General features: G+C 42.7%; 1 protein-coding gene across 1 annotated transcript in view; it reads right to left on the bottom strand.

Moving 5' to 3' along the window:
- Window positions 1-11,064, bottom strand: part of GLRX3 (glutaredoxin 3) — a 72,732-nt gene extending 61,668 nt beyond the window's left edge. Inside the window, exons 1-2 of the mRNA XM_077455544.1 lie at window positions 10,907-11,064; window positions 6,393-6,501 (exon numbers count right to left, since the gene is read on the bottom strand). Coding sequence (XP_077311670.1) covers window positions 6,393-6,501; window positions 10,907-10,974 — 177 coding nt within the window. The 5' untranslated portion in view covers window positions 10,975-11,064. The remainder of the gene's footprint in view (window positions 1-6,392; window positions 6,502-10,906) is intronic.
- Window positions 11,065-13,495: the final 2,431 nt, after the last annotated feature.

Below are 13,495 nucleotides of genomic sequence, written 5' to 3'. Positions count from 1 at the left end.
ACAAAGCATTAGAGAAAGATCTCCTAAAGTGGTCGGGTCTTCCCATGACTTGGCTGGGAAGGATCAACGCCATCAAAATGACATTACTCCCGCGTATCCTTTACTATTTTAGAACCCTTCCGATACCAATAAATAAAAACCACCTTGGGCTCTTCCAAGCCAAAGTCATCAAATTTATTTGGGGGAAAGGTGGACGCAGACTGGCTAAATCGGTCCTATATCGATTAAGAACTGAGGGGGGACTGGGTCTGCCAAACTTGCTTTGGTATTTCCAAGCAGCTCAACTTTCTCAACTCTCCAGAATCTACTCCCGTTGGGAACACCCTGACTGGATACACGTTGAGAGATTGGCAGTCCCGCTTCATACCCTCGATTTCCTTCTATGGAACCCCAAAAAATCTAGACCCCCGATCATGTCGCCGACGCTATCCCATTCATTCACTTTGTGGGACTCCATTAAAGGCAATGCACACCTAATTTCTTCTTTAGAACCCCTGAAGCACTTATTTCACAACCCAGACTTCCACCCAGGCCTAGACATCAAAGCGTTCCGGTGGTGGCTAGACAAAGGGCTTTACAGAATAGGTCACTTTCTTCGTCCTTTAGGCCCCCTAACGAAGGCCTATTGTATCAGTAAACTAGACATGCCCAGATCTGAATTCTTCAGATTTACACAGATATCCGCATTTCTTCACAAAAAATATAGATCCTTCACAGACGTTCCACAAATTACCCCTTATGAACAATGGTGTGGGCAAGGCATCGAGCAGAGGGGTGGGATCTCACTGATTTACAGGGCACTCTCGGGTAAACAGTCCAAAACCTCTTACATGTTGGCCTGGGAGGATGACTTAGCCCAATCTTGGGACCTAGAGACTTGGCAAAGGAATTTTTCCTACTCATACAAGGGTATCATGAATACCGGTCTCATTGAAGCGAGCATTAAAGTAATTACCAGGTGGTACTTAGTACCCACGAAACTTGCTCACATCTTTCCGTCCACATCTCCTCTATGTTTCAGGGGCTGTGACCTTAGAGGTGATATGTTTCATGTTTGGTGGTCTTGCCCTAGAGTGAGACATTTTTGGCGTAAAATTTTTTCCTGGATAAGCACTATTGCTTCACAGACTATCGTTCCATCCCCCCTCATTGCACTTCTCAACTTCCCAGTCTCGGGAACACCCAGGAATACACAACGCCTCATCCACTTTATTTTACTAGGTGCCAAACTCACCCTGGCAAAAGCCTGGAAAACACCTAATGTTTCACCCAGAGCAGCAAAGAAAAAAATTTCCTGGATCATGAACCAGGAAAAAATGGCCGGTGTAATCCTGGATCGTTCTGAGAAATTCTATCACATTTGGGAACCTTGGGCATCTTTTGTTGGGATCACCCTTCCACGTTGAAATAGCTGTACTACTGGCTGTGGCTCACTTCTCCAGATGACCTTCTACACCGCCCTCTACTTCCTTTTCTACTCCTCTACGCTACTTGTCCTTCTCCTTTACCCTTCCTCTACCTTTCCTGCTCTTATTTTCTTTGTCTATCCTTTTTTATCCTCCTATACTTCCTTTACCCCTTCCTGTAGGGGATGCTCCCTTTGATTGCAAATATTTAATGTGATTAGTAAACATTTCAATTATTGGTTTTCCTAGTCTTTACACTGCAAGGAAACTTTTCTTTTGTTCTACTATGTTCTTTTGCTCTCCCTCCCAGAAATTGAGTATATATCGCGTGTGCCTTGTGCAGTTGCATAATTCAAACCTCTCACTTGTACTATTTAGTTTACAGAACCATTGAGGTTTGTTGGCCAGTTCCTTTCGCTGGGGGGTGGGGGGGGCCCTGGGGAGGTGCCCAGTCGCAGTGTGATCCCATTTGGGGCGGCAGGGCGATCTTCCCTGGGCCCGCCTCGGCCTCTGGTGGAGGGTACTGTGGAGGGATCTCCGGGTCCCCGTGACTTGAGGTGGGGCCTCGTTGATCCTTTGTTATCGAGCGTGTCTTTGATGACACGCGTTCTCTTTCTCGGGGTGGTCCGGGTTTGTTCTCATGTCTCCTGTGTTGCAACCTGGGTCTGGGGGAGGGGGATATGTTTCGCTTACTTGTGTTCTCCTTATATGCCTTGCCAGTGTGAATCGTGTGTCTTTAGGGGGGCATCTTGCCCTACTTTCAATTGTTGTTGATATGTTTTGTAACCTGTTATTTTACTTAATAACAATAAAAATATATTGAAACTAAAAAAATGCACTTACAAGAATGGAGAGTAAAATCATCAAGAAAACAGCCGGCCGACTTGCAAACACCCGTCCACTGCATTACAGCGCGATGACATCAGCGCATCAAACCTCCTGATGTGCGTTTCGTCACAAGCTGACGTTGTCTTGGGGAAATCGATTCAAATCATACAGTTTGTAGTGTACATAGATTTGCAAAACAATGGGATAAAGGAATATTCCTGAACTTTGTTTTATCTCATGGTTACTGTGACCTTGTGTGAATGCATCAATGCAGTGCATGTTATCTCAGCTTGCATTCAGTGAATGAGTTTACCAAAAAGTTTAATATTGCAGAACATACAGCCCCATGATACTTAATGCTTCATTGCATGCTGAATAAACTAAATTATTATTAAGTGGCGTTATCCCCAGAACTACACATGCACCACCAAATGGGAGGTCAATCAGCCACAGCTCAAGGTACCGCTAGCGTCCTCTGGTGGAACCCGATTTGAGAATAGTTGTTCTACGCTATTGTTAAAAGTATGGAGCATCAAGGATGAAAAACGTGAAAGAAAAAAATAAAAAAATAAATAAAAAAGGGGGGGGAGTCACAAAAACACCATCATAATGGTAAGTAGAGTATTCGCTTGGGCAAACGGATTGAGAGACAAACAATATTTTAAGAAAATTGTGCTAACAATTGTAAATGTTGATGGATGCAAATACTTTATGCTTTTTACCCTCTACCTGGTTTTGTGTTTATCCCCCCAACCCTTTATTATTCCTCATTTGAAAAGCCCATAATAAAAATAAAAAAAAAATAAAAAAAATCAAGAGAATAAAAACAAAAACACACAATACCCTCCAGTATTACAAAAATCACTCTTTGTGTCTTCAGTAAAACCAAAACTATATTTATATATTAAAAAAGGACTACCATACAGTGTCTTAGAATGAACAATATTAAATACAGTCACGTCTAGAAAATGAAAGAGATTGGACAGGCAGGTTAACACACCCGCCTGCACAAGGTGTAAATGAATTCGTAAATCCAGACAGTGCCAGCAATGTTGTCATGCTCAAACCCAGTGAACCCAGAAGCTAAAAGTGAACAAAATCATCATAGGAGGTTAAGGCTGGATTCACACCTATGGCGTTTTTAGTGCTTTTTGCATTTTGCAGATTCGCACTACAGAACGTGTTCCATAGGAAACCATGATAAATGGACTGTCGTGCAAATCTGCAAAATGCAAAAAGCACCAAAACTGCCATAGGTGTGAATCCAGCCTAAAATGCATCGGCTGTTGCATTTAAAAAAAAATAAAAAAATAAAAATCCATCACAAAATAAATCCCCATGTCACAACAACGTTGCATCAAATGTTCATTTAAATAATCACACTGTCATTTGAATTTGCAGCAACTGCAAAACCAGTGAAAAAGTTGCCATCAAGCCAATTTGTGCCCTCAGTCACCTGAATTAGTCAGAACTTAATGGAATTTAACAATTTATGCAAACAATTTTTTCCCCCACATACATCACAATATAGTTTTGAAAAGGGGAATAAAACTTTCCTAAAGTAGAACCCATGTCTTCACTTTGAATGTACCCATTCTGTGTGCATAGAAGCTGCACTAAAGTGATATCATTTTAATCAATAGACTTTGCACAAATTATGCAAACAGAACATTTTTCCTTTTTTTTTTTTTTTTTTTTGAATAAAAAAAAAAAAAAAAAAAAAAAAAAAGGAAATAAAATATATGCATCCAAATTTGCTAGTAAACTAAAGTCCTACCTGCAATGTAAAATACATTACGATTGAATACAAACACCAAGGTTGACTGTGTCAAACAAGGCATCGCTAAAATAAAAAAATCGCTCTCACACTCAAAGGTGTTTTTTTTAGTGAAAGAAGGGCCTGGGGACTCAAGTGGTTAAAGATAAATTCCAGGTATAGTATTATATTTTTGTATATACCATAACTGAGAGATGTGCCTGGAAAGCACTGAAGTAGACAACCCTACCACACAGCTAATCCAGCGATCTGCTATTGCTTCAAGGTCCCGTGTTGGTCAGCTGGCCTGATGCATTCTGAACACAGGAGCTCAGCATGGGCACCAATCAGAGAATGCTTTGCATTTACTGAATGAATTTTAAACAAACATTCTCTGATCGGACAAGGTGGAGAACAAAGAGCCACTGCCTCACCCGTCCACCTTGTCCAATCAGAAAATGCTTTGGATCCATTCATCTGTTGGCGCCCATGCCGAGCAGCCAACCTTCTGTGTTCAGAATTCAATCGGAGCGGCTGCTCAACACAAAACCCAAAAGCAAAGTGTACATCACCGGAGTAATGGTTCCTACTTCAGTGATTTCCAGCTTTCAGGGCCATCGGCCAGGTATGGTATATACATCCAATAAGGACCATAAACAGTGGATATAAAAAAAGTCTACACACCCCTGTTAAAACAGCAGGCTTCTGTGATGTAAAAAAAACGAGACAAAGATAAATGATTTCAGAACTTTTTCCACCTTTTAATGTGATCTATAAACTGTACAACTCAATTGAAAAACCAAACTGAAATCTTATAGGGGGGTAAAGTGCAAATAAAAACTATAATAATATGGTTGCATAAGTGTGCACACCCTTAAACTAATACTTTGTTGAAGCACTTTTTGATTTTATTACAGCACTCAATCTTTTTGGGTAGGAGTCTATCAGCATGGCACATCTTGCCTTGGCAATATTTGTCCAATCTTCTTTGGAAAAACTCCAAATCTGTCAGATTGTGAGGAAATCTCCTGTGCACAACTCTTCAGATCACTCCACAGATTTTCAATCAGATTCAGGTCTGGGCCATTCCAAAACTTGAATCTTCTTCTGGTGAAGCCATTCCTTTCTTGATTTGGATGTAAGCTTTGGGTCGTTATAATGCATCAAGATGAAGTTCCTCTTCATATTCAGCTTTCTAGCAGAAACCTGAAGGATTTGTGCCAATATTGACTGGTATTTGGATCTGTTCATCATTCCCTCTACCTTGACTAAGGGCCCTGTTCCAGCTGAAGAAAAATAAAATAAAAGTCCCAAAAGCATGATGCGGCCACCACCATGCTTCACAGTGGGTGTGGTGTTCTTTTGGTGATGTGCAGTGTTGTTTCTGTGCCAAACATATCTTTTGGAATTATGGGCAAAAAGTTCAACCTTGCTTTCATCAGATTAGAACACATTTTCCCACATGCTTTTGGGAGACTTCAGATGCGTTTTTGCAAAATTTTGTTAGGCTTGGATGTTTTTCTTGGCAAGAAAAGGCTTCCATCTTGCCACGAAAAGGCTTCCATCTTGCCACTCTATGCCCAGATATGAAGAATACAGGAGATTGTTACCACATCTACCACACAGCCAGTACTTACCAGATATTCCTGCAGCTCCTTTAATATTGCTGTAGATCTCTTGGCAGCCTCCCTGACCCGTTTTCATCAATTCTGGAGGGACGTCCAGTTCTTGGTAAAGTCACTGTTGTGCCATATTTTCTCCACTTGATGATGACGGTCTTCGCTGTGTCCCATGGTATATATAATGCCTTGGAAATTCTTTTGTATCCTTCTCCTGACCGATAACTTTTAACAATGAGGTCCCTCTGATGCATTGGAAGATTACTGCGGACCATGGCTTTTGCTATAGGATAGGACTAAGAAATGTCAGGAAAGACCTACTAGAACAGCTGAACTTTATTTGGGGTTAATCAGAAACACTTTAAATGATGTCAGGTGTGTACTGACTCCTATTTAACATAAATTAGAATGTGATTGCTAAATTCTGAACAGAGCTACATCCCCAGTTATAAGAGGGTGTGCACACTTATGCAACCACATAATTGTTTTATTTTTTTCATTTCCCTTCCCTTGAAGATTTCAGTTCGTTGTTCAGCTGAGTTGTACAGTTTATAGGTCACATTAAAAGGTGAAAAAAAGCTCTGAAATGATTTATCTTTGTCTCATTTTTTTTTACATCACAGAAACCTGACATTTCAATAGGGGTGTGTAGACTTTCTATAACCACTGTAACTATGTTTAAAATATCCACACCCGGAATTCTTCTTTAATGTTAGGAGATGCAAACTGCTGCTGGGTAAAGCCAGGTTTATATCCAGTTCCAAGCCATGAGTGCCATCATACCTTTACGAACGTGACTTCAGGGTGGACCTTGGCCAGTTCAGCCATAACGTCGTTCATCTGTGCACACTGAGGAGCCCATGGTGCCCAGAAATGCACTACAAGCAGAGATCTAAAACAAAAATACCAACCGTTACCATCAAACCCTCAGGGCGCTACAGATAAATCTTCTTGATGTAATGTACACAAAAAGACTACATAGATTAACGACCAGCCGCCGTCGTCATAGTGTGGCAGGTCGGCACATTCCTGCGAGCCAAAGTAGCTATACATTGGCTCCTTTAAGTGTGATAGCAGAGGCGTGCAGGCACCCGCTGCGCTACGGGGGAGCTGATGCTCATGGCCTACAGTCACAATGACCGCCAGCACGAGAGGCAGAACAGGGACGCGTGTGCGTGTGTGTGCGCGTGTGTGTAAATACATAAATCCTTGTTCCGTTCTGTTCTGTGAGGAGAGGCAGATCGCGAGTTTTTAATAGCTAAGAACCATGATCTGTCACTCCCTCTAGTCCGTCCCCTCCCCCCACAGTTAGAACACACACAGGGAACAGAGTTAACCCCTTGATCGCCCCCTAGTGTTAACCCCTTCCCTGCCAGTGTAATTTTTACAGTAATCCGTGCATTTTTATAGCACTGATCGATGTATAAATGCCAATTGTCCCAAAAATATGTCAAAAGTGTCCACCATAATGTCGCAGTCACAATAAAAATAGCAGATCGCCGCCATTACTAGTAAAAAAATAATAATAATAAAAATGCTATAAAACTGTCCCCCATTTTGTAGATGCTATAACTTTTTTGCAAACCAATCAATATATGCTTATTGCGATTTTTATTACCAAAAATATGTAGAATATATATCGACCTAAATTAAGAAAAAAAATATATATATATATATTTTTTTTCTAAAAAAAAGCTATTTGTGGATATTTATTATAGCAAAAAAGTACAAAATTTCGAAATTGTTGCTCTTTTATTGTTTATAGCGCAAAAAATAAAAACCACAGAGTTGATCAAATACCTTCAAAAGAAAGCTCTATTTGTGGGGGGAGAAGGACGTCCATTTTGTTTGGGTAAAGCGTCGCATGACCGCGCAATTGTCAGTTAAAGCGACGCAGTGCTGAATCGCAAAAAATGCTCTGGTCATTGAGCAACCAAATCTTCCGGGGCTGAAGTGGTTAAAGACACATTTTTTATACTTATCTGTTCTGTGCAATGGTTTTGCAGAGAGGAGCCCCAATCCTCCTCATCTCAGGTCCCCTGCTGGAGCTCCGGGCTTCTCCTCCCTGCTGAGTTCTGCTGCGCTGGGGACACTAATGCCGGCTCACCCCAGAGCTGGCTGTGTGTATCCATTGACACACAGAATGTTGCTGTACCCCGCCCCCTCTCAATCCTCACTGGCTCCCGCTTCTACCTCGATGTCCAATGAGGAGAGAGAGCGGAGAGTGCCGCTGCTCTGGATACCTAGATTGAGATGGGGCTCATGTAACTATAAGGGTGGAGGGGGGGGGGGAGCTTCATACAGAAGGTTTTTTACTTTAACGCATAGAATATTCACCTAAGCTTGATCTCGAGTCAGTGATGTGCACCGGAGCAATGGTTCACCCAGGACTCTTCCTCCTCATTGGCTGACACACAGCAGCAGGAGCCATTGGCTCTCACTGCTGCCAATCACAGCCAGTGAGAAGAGAGCAGGGTGGGACTGAGCCACGCTGTGTGTGTCCCATAGACACACAGAGGTGACTTGGGAATGAGCATGCACAAATGCCCCCAGAGAAAGCAGCCTGTTATGGGGGCACTCAACCGGGGGAAGTGGACAGAACCACTGGCGGGGGACCCAAGAAGAGGAGGATTGTGGCTGTTCTGTGCCAAACCATTACACAGGGGACACAAGTATGATTTTTATTTATTTTTTAATAAACATGAAATCTTCTGAACCACTTTAAGTCAGTGAACTAATAAAAAGAAAATTAACCTTCAAGTAGAACTATTTAACCACTTCCGGACCGCCGAATGCCGATATACGTCCTAAATTTGAAGTGGAATATAATTGTTATGGCAGCAGCTAGCTGTCATAAGCCCGGTATCCTCTTCTCTGGCCGGTGGTCCAGTTTCTGATAAGAGTGGTCTCTGCGGCGGATTCACCGCAACATCACTTTTAATCGGCGGAGGGAGAGGTCCCCCCCCCCCCGTTATGCTCAGGTGCCCTCCGCCGCTTACTGGAGCCATCGGCAGTAGAGGAGGTGATCGGATTTTATCCCTTGCTGGGTATGGAGAGGAGTAAGGGGAAGATAGCGCCCACCCGTCCCCTATCATTGCAGGGCGGAAAGGACGTCAAAGCGTTACCTTCGCCCATAGCTCTTAAAGGGCCATTTTTTTATTCATATTTATTTTTTTGCATCTTAGTGTAAAAATGAAATATGAGGTCTTTTTGACCCCAGATCTCATATTTAAGAGGTCCTGTCATGCTTTTTTTCTATTACAAGGGATGTTTACATTCCTTCTAATAGGAATAAAAGTGACACTTTTTTTTTTTTTTTTTTTTTTAAACCGGGTAAAAATAAAAGGTAAAATAAGAATTTTTATTTTTTATTTTTTTTTAAATGCGCCCCATCTGACCGAGCTCGTGTGCAGAAGTGAATGCATACGTGGGTAGCGTCCATATGAAGTACAAGCAGACAGACAAGTCTGCAGGAGTCCTGCATGCATCAGCGATTTGCTGATCATGAGTGTAATGCTTTCCAGGCGCCTAGTAAAATAATAAATGCATTTTGTTTTTTTTACCTGCAAAAATATGTTAGTATTTTTTTTTTTTTAATTCTGAACTTATCGTTTAACCACTTGCTTAATGGGTGCCCTCTTCCTGCTCAGGCTAATTTTCAGCGCCGTCACTCATTGAATAACAATTGTGCAGTCATCCAACACTGTACCCAAAATGAAATAATAATGAAATAAAAATTTTAAAAAAAATTCCACACAGAGCTTTTTCTTGCTGGTATTTAATCACTGCTGGGTTATTAAAAAAAAAAAAAAAAAAAAAAAAAGGACTGAAAATGTTGGGGAAAAAAAAAAAAAAGTGTTACATAGTATGTTATAAAATTTTGCAAACAGGTAATTTTTCTCCTTCATTGGTGGGCACTGGTGAGGTGGCACTGGTTGGGCACTGGTTAGCAGCAGTGGAGGTCCATGTGTGGGACCGATGTCCGTCTGACAGAAGCTGGTAATCAGCTTTTGTTTTCTCCTCATGCTGACAGCGGGAGCATAAAAAAAAAAATAGGTGATTACAATCTTCTGTTTACATCACATGATCAGCTGTCATTAGCTGACAGCTGATCATGTGGTAAGGGGCCGGGATCAACTCATTACTCCGATCTGTGATCACCCGAGTCTCATTGACCCGCTGATCAGAGGGCCCCGCAGGGGGAGTGCAGGCGGCTCATGCACGGGAAGATGTACATGGACGCCCTCCTGGCAATTTAGGCCCATGCTGTAGCCATGTTTCAGCTATAGTCTGGGCAGGAAGAGGTTAATATTATACTAATGTCTTGTTTTTATTTTATTTTTTTGTTTAACTGGTTCCCAACCGGCTGAGGCATATATACTGGGGCACAATCCCGTATGGGTACCTCCTAACCTTTAGCTGCCACCAGAGGGCACACCTGCTGCACGGCAGGAGACCCGATTTGCGTGGCCGGCGGGCACGATCGTCTCTGATGACGTGCACGAGAACCACGCAAATCCCTGCGCTTCCAGGGGAGAGGAGACGTATCGTTTGTTCTTCCCCTAGTCAGTCCCATCCCCATACAGTTAGACCACACGTTTAACCCCAGCATCGCCCCCTAGTGTTAACCCCTTCCCTGCCAGTGATTCAGTTTGAATCACCTCCCAGGGAACAGTTAACCTCTTGATCACCCCCTAGTGTTTAACCCCTTCCCTGCCAGTGACATTTACACAGTAATGAGTGCAATTTTATAGCACTGATCTCTGTATAAATGACAATGGTGACAAAAAAATGTGTCAAAAGTGTTCGATGTGTCCGCCATAATGTTGAAGTCCCAATATTATTATTTTTCTTTATAGCACAAAAATAAAAAACGCAGGAGGTGATCAAATACTACCAAAAGAAAGCTCTATACGTGGGGAAAAAAGGATGTCAGTTTTGTTCGGGTGCAATGTCGCACGACCGCGCAATTGTTAAAGCGACGTAGTGCCGAATCGCAAAAAGTGCTCTGGTCAGGAAGGGGGGTAAAACCCTCCGGGGCTGAAGCGGTTAAGGTGGGTTGTACAATCAGATTGTAAGGTGTGTAGTCTTGTCCATGATCTGATCACACCCTCCAGTGGTCGGAGGTGTACTGGTGTCCCCCCATCCCTCCCAGTACAGCTCCAGTGTCTGGTGGTGTCAGGATCTATGGCAGGCCTCTGTGCTCCACCATGTCCCCTTACACTGCACACAGCCTCCTTTCAAGGACAACACCCTATTATCACCCCCCATTATCGGCCCCGGTCAGTCACACGTACTTGTCGCTCTTCTGGAGCAGTTCCTCGAAGTGACCCACAGAACCGGCTTCCAGCACCGCCGCCGCCATGCTGTGCCCAGGAACCAGGAAGAAGAGACGGAGCGCCGAGCGATCGAGCTGCCACTAGAAAGTGGAAGAAGGAAGCCGCAGCCCCGCCTCCTCTACACCGGCCAGACGTGGCCAGCCGAGCGCCGAGCAGCTCGTTTGTATCTCAGTGCTGCAGGCGCCAAGGGTGTGGGGGGGGATGAGTGTAAGGCTCAGCCTTGTGTATGGCTGCTAGTATGTTCTGCGGGCAGTGCAAAGGAAAAAAGGTCTGCAAGATTTGCATTGGTGCTGCTGGTGATTTCACAGTCATTGGCAAAATAAAAGTAGAACTACAGACAATTTGTTTACATTTTACATAGAGACATAGCGCTCATGTTGAAAAGCACTGAGTAAACTGTTGGCGCTATATAAAACCTGTATAATAATACATAGAGTAAAGGAGGGTTATAACCTCTGCAATGTGTATATATATATATATATATATATATATATATATATATATACACACACATATATATATATATATATATATATATATTTTTTTTTTTTTTTTTTATATATATTTTTTTTTTTTACATCTGTGTCTCGTTTGAGGAGATTTCTCCCCACCTCCTCTCCTATAGCCACTACAGGAAGTCAGAGGAAATCCCTATAAAGTGAGGGAATCCCTGGGTGTCACCAGAACTAGTGTCCCCGCTGGAAGATTTCCCCCTCTATTAGACATATACCCTTTCACACCGAGGCGGTTTGCAGGCGTTTAAGCGCTAGAAATACGAGCGTCAAAGAAAAACTGCCTCCCATGCACTGCGATGAGTTCTTTCACACCCAGGGCGGTGCGCTTGCGGGTCGTTAGAAAAAGTCCTGCAAACAGCATCTTTTGGGGAGGTTTGGCTTCCAAAACCAGTGTTAATTTTAGTCTTAGGACTAAAATGACATTTTAGTTTAAGTCCCATTTTAGTCTTCTGCAATTGTTTCAGTTTTAGTGGTATTTAGTCGACTAAATCTCCAGTACATTTCAGTAATTGCAATTTAGTTGTAGTCATAGGCTTTTGACTAAAATGGCATTTTCGTTTTAGCCATATTTTAGTAATCTCAATTGTTTTAGTTGTATTTTAGTCGACTAAAATAGTATTCATTTAGTCGACTAAAATGTTTTAGTCACTTTAGTCAATTAAAGTAACACTGTCCAAAACGACCCTGCATCGCATAGTAGTCCATTATGTGTCACTTACCTGACACAGGAGCCAGCGAAGTCACCGCTGTCCCCTTGTGTACGGAGCCTCCATTTTCTTGGTGCATCTCGCTGCTCCGGCGCTGCGATTAGACGGAGCCGCGATGACGCCACTCCCGCGCATGTGCACGGGAGCCGCCACTCAAGGCACATCGCTGTTAACAGCGGCACGCACGCCGCTGTCTACGGAGCATGCGCTGTAGACGGCGGTGCCTGTCTTTTGGCAAATATCTCCTGTGTGAAAACACATCACATAGCAACAGAGCTGAGGGTGTCAATCTTATAGCGCTCCCTCCCCTGTCACCATTTTTCTCTTGGTCTCAGGAAAACTTCCCCGAAGTGATTCATGCTGAAAGCAGAGGAATGGAGCAGCAGATAGAAATTACACTTAGTGCTCTGGATTGAGACAAGTACACACTATAGAGGGATAAGCTTTGTTCTTATTTCATGTCTAAGGTTTACAACCACTTTACCCCCTTTCTTGACCAGACCATTTTTTGCAATACGGCACTGTGCTATTTTATCCACTTGCCGACTGCTTTACGCAATATACGTCAGCACAATGGCAGCAGTGGGCAAATGGGCATACCTGTGTGTCCCCTTTAATTGGCGGGGCTAGCAGGTGCACATGACTGTGTCCGTTGGACCGGTGGACGTCGGGTCTCCCGGCAATTGTGTCACGGAGCCTCAGAACGCGAAAGTACCTATGTAAACAAGGTATTTCCCCGTTCTGCCTTGTGACATGACAGAGATCACTGCTCCCTGTCATCGGGAGCGGTGATCGCTGTCATGTCAGTGAAAGCCCATCCCCCCACAGTTAGAATCACTCCCTAGGACACACTTAACCCCTTCATCACTCCCTGGTGTTTAACCCCTTCCCAGCCAGTGTCATTTACACAGTAATCAGTGCATTTTTATAGCACTGATTGCTATATAAATGACAATGGTCCCAAAATAGTATCAAAAGTGTCCGATGTGTCCTCCATAATGTCGCAGTCATGATAAAAATCGCAGATCGCCACCATTATCAATAAAAAAGAATTATTAATAAAAATGCTATAAATCTATCCTCTATTTTGTAGACGCTATAACTTTTGTGTAGACCAATCAATATACGCTTATTGCGTTATTTTTACCAAAATATGTAGAAGAATACATATCGGCCTAAACTGAGAAAGAATTTTTTTTTATATATATATATTTTTGGGGGATATTTATTATAGCAAAAAGTAAAAAATAATGCGTTTTTTTCAAAATTGACGCTCTTTTTTTGTTTATAGCGCAAAAAATAAAAATTGCAGAGATGATCAGACA

This window comes from Lithobates pipiens, unplaced genomic scaffold, assembly GCF_037356315.1.
Source record: "Lithobates pipiens isolate NorthernLeopardFrog02 unplaced genomic scaffold, aLitPip1_a1.2 Scaffold_25, whole genome shotgun sequence".
Taxonomy (NCBI): domain Eukaryota; kingdom Metazoa; phylum Chordata; class Amphibia; order Anura; family Ranidae; genus Lithobates; species Lithobates pipiens.
Note: the sequence above shows the minus strand (reverse complement) of the source record. Positions and strands in the feature narration are given on the sequence as shown.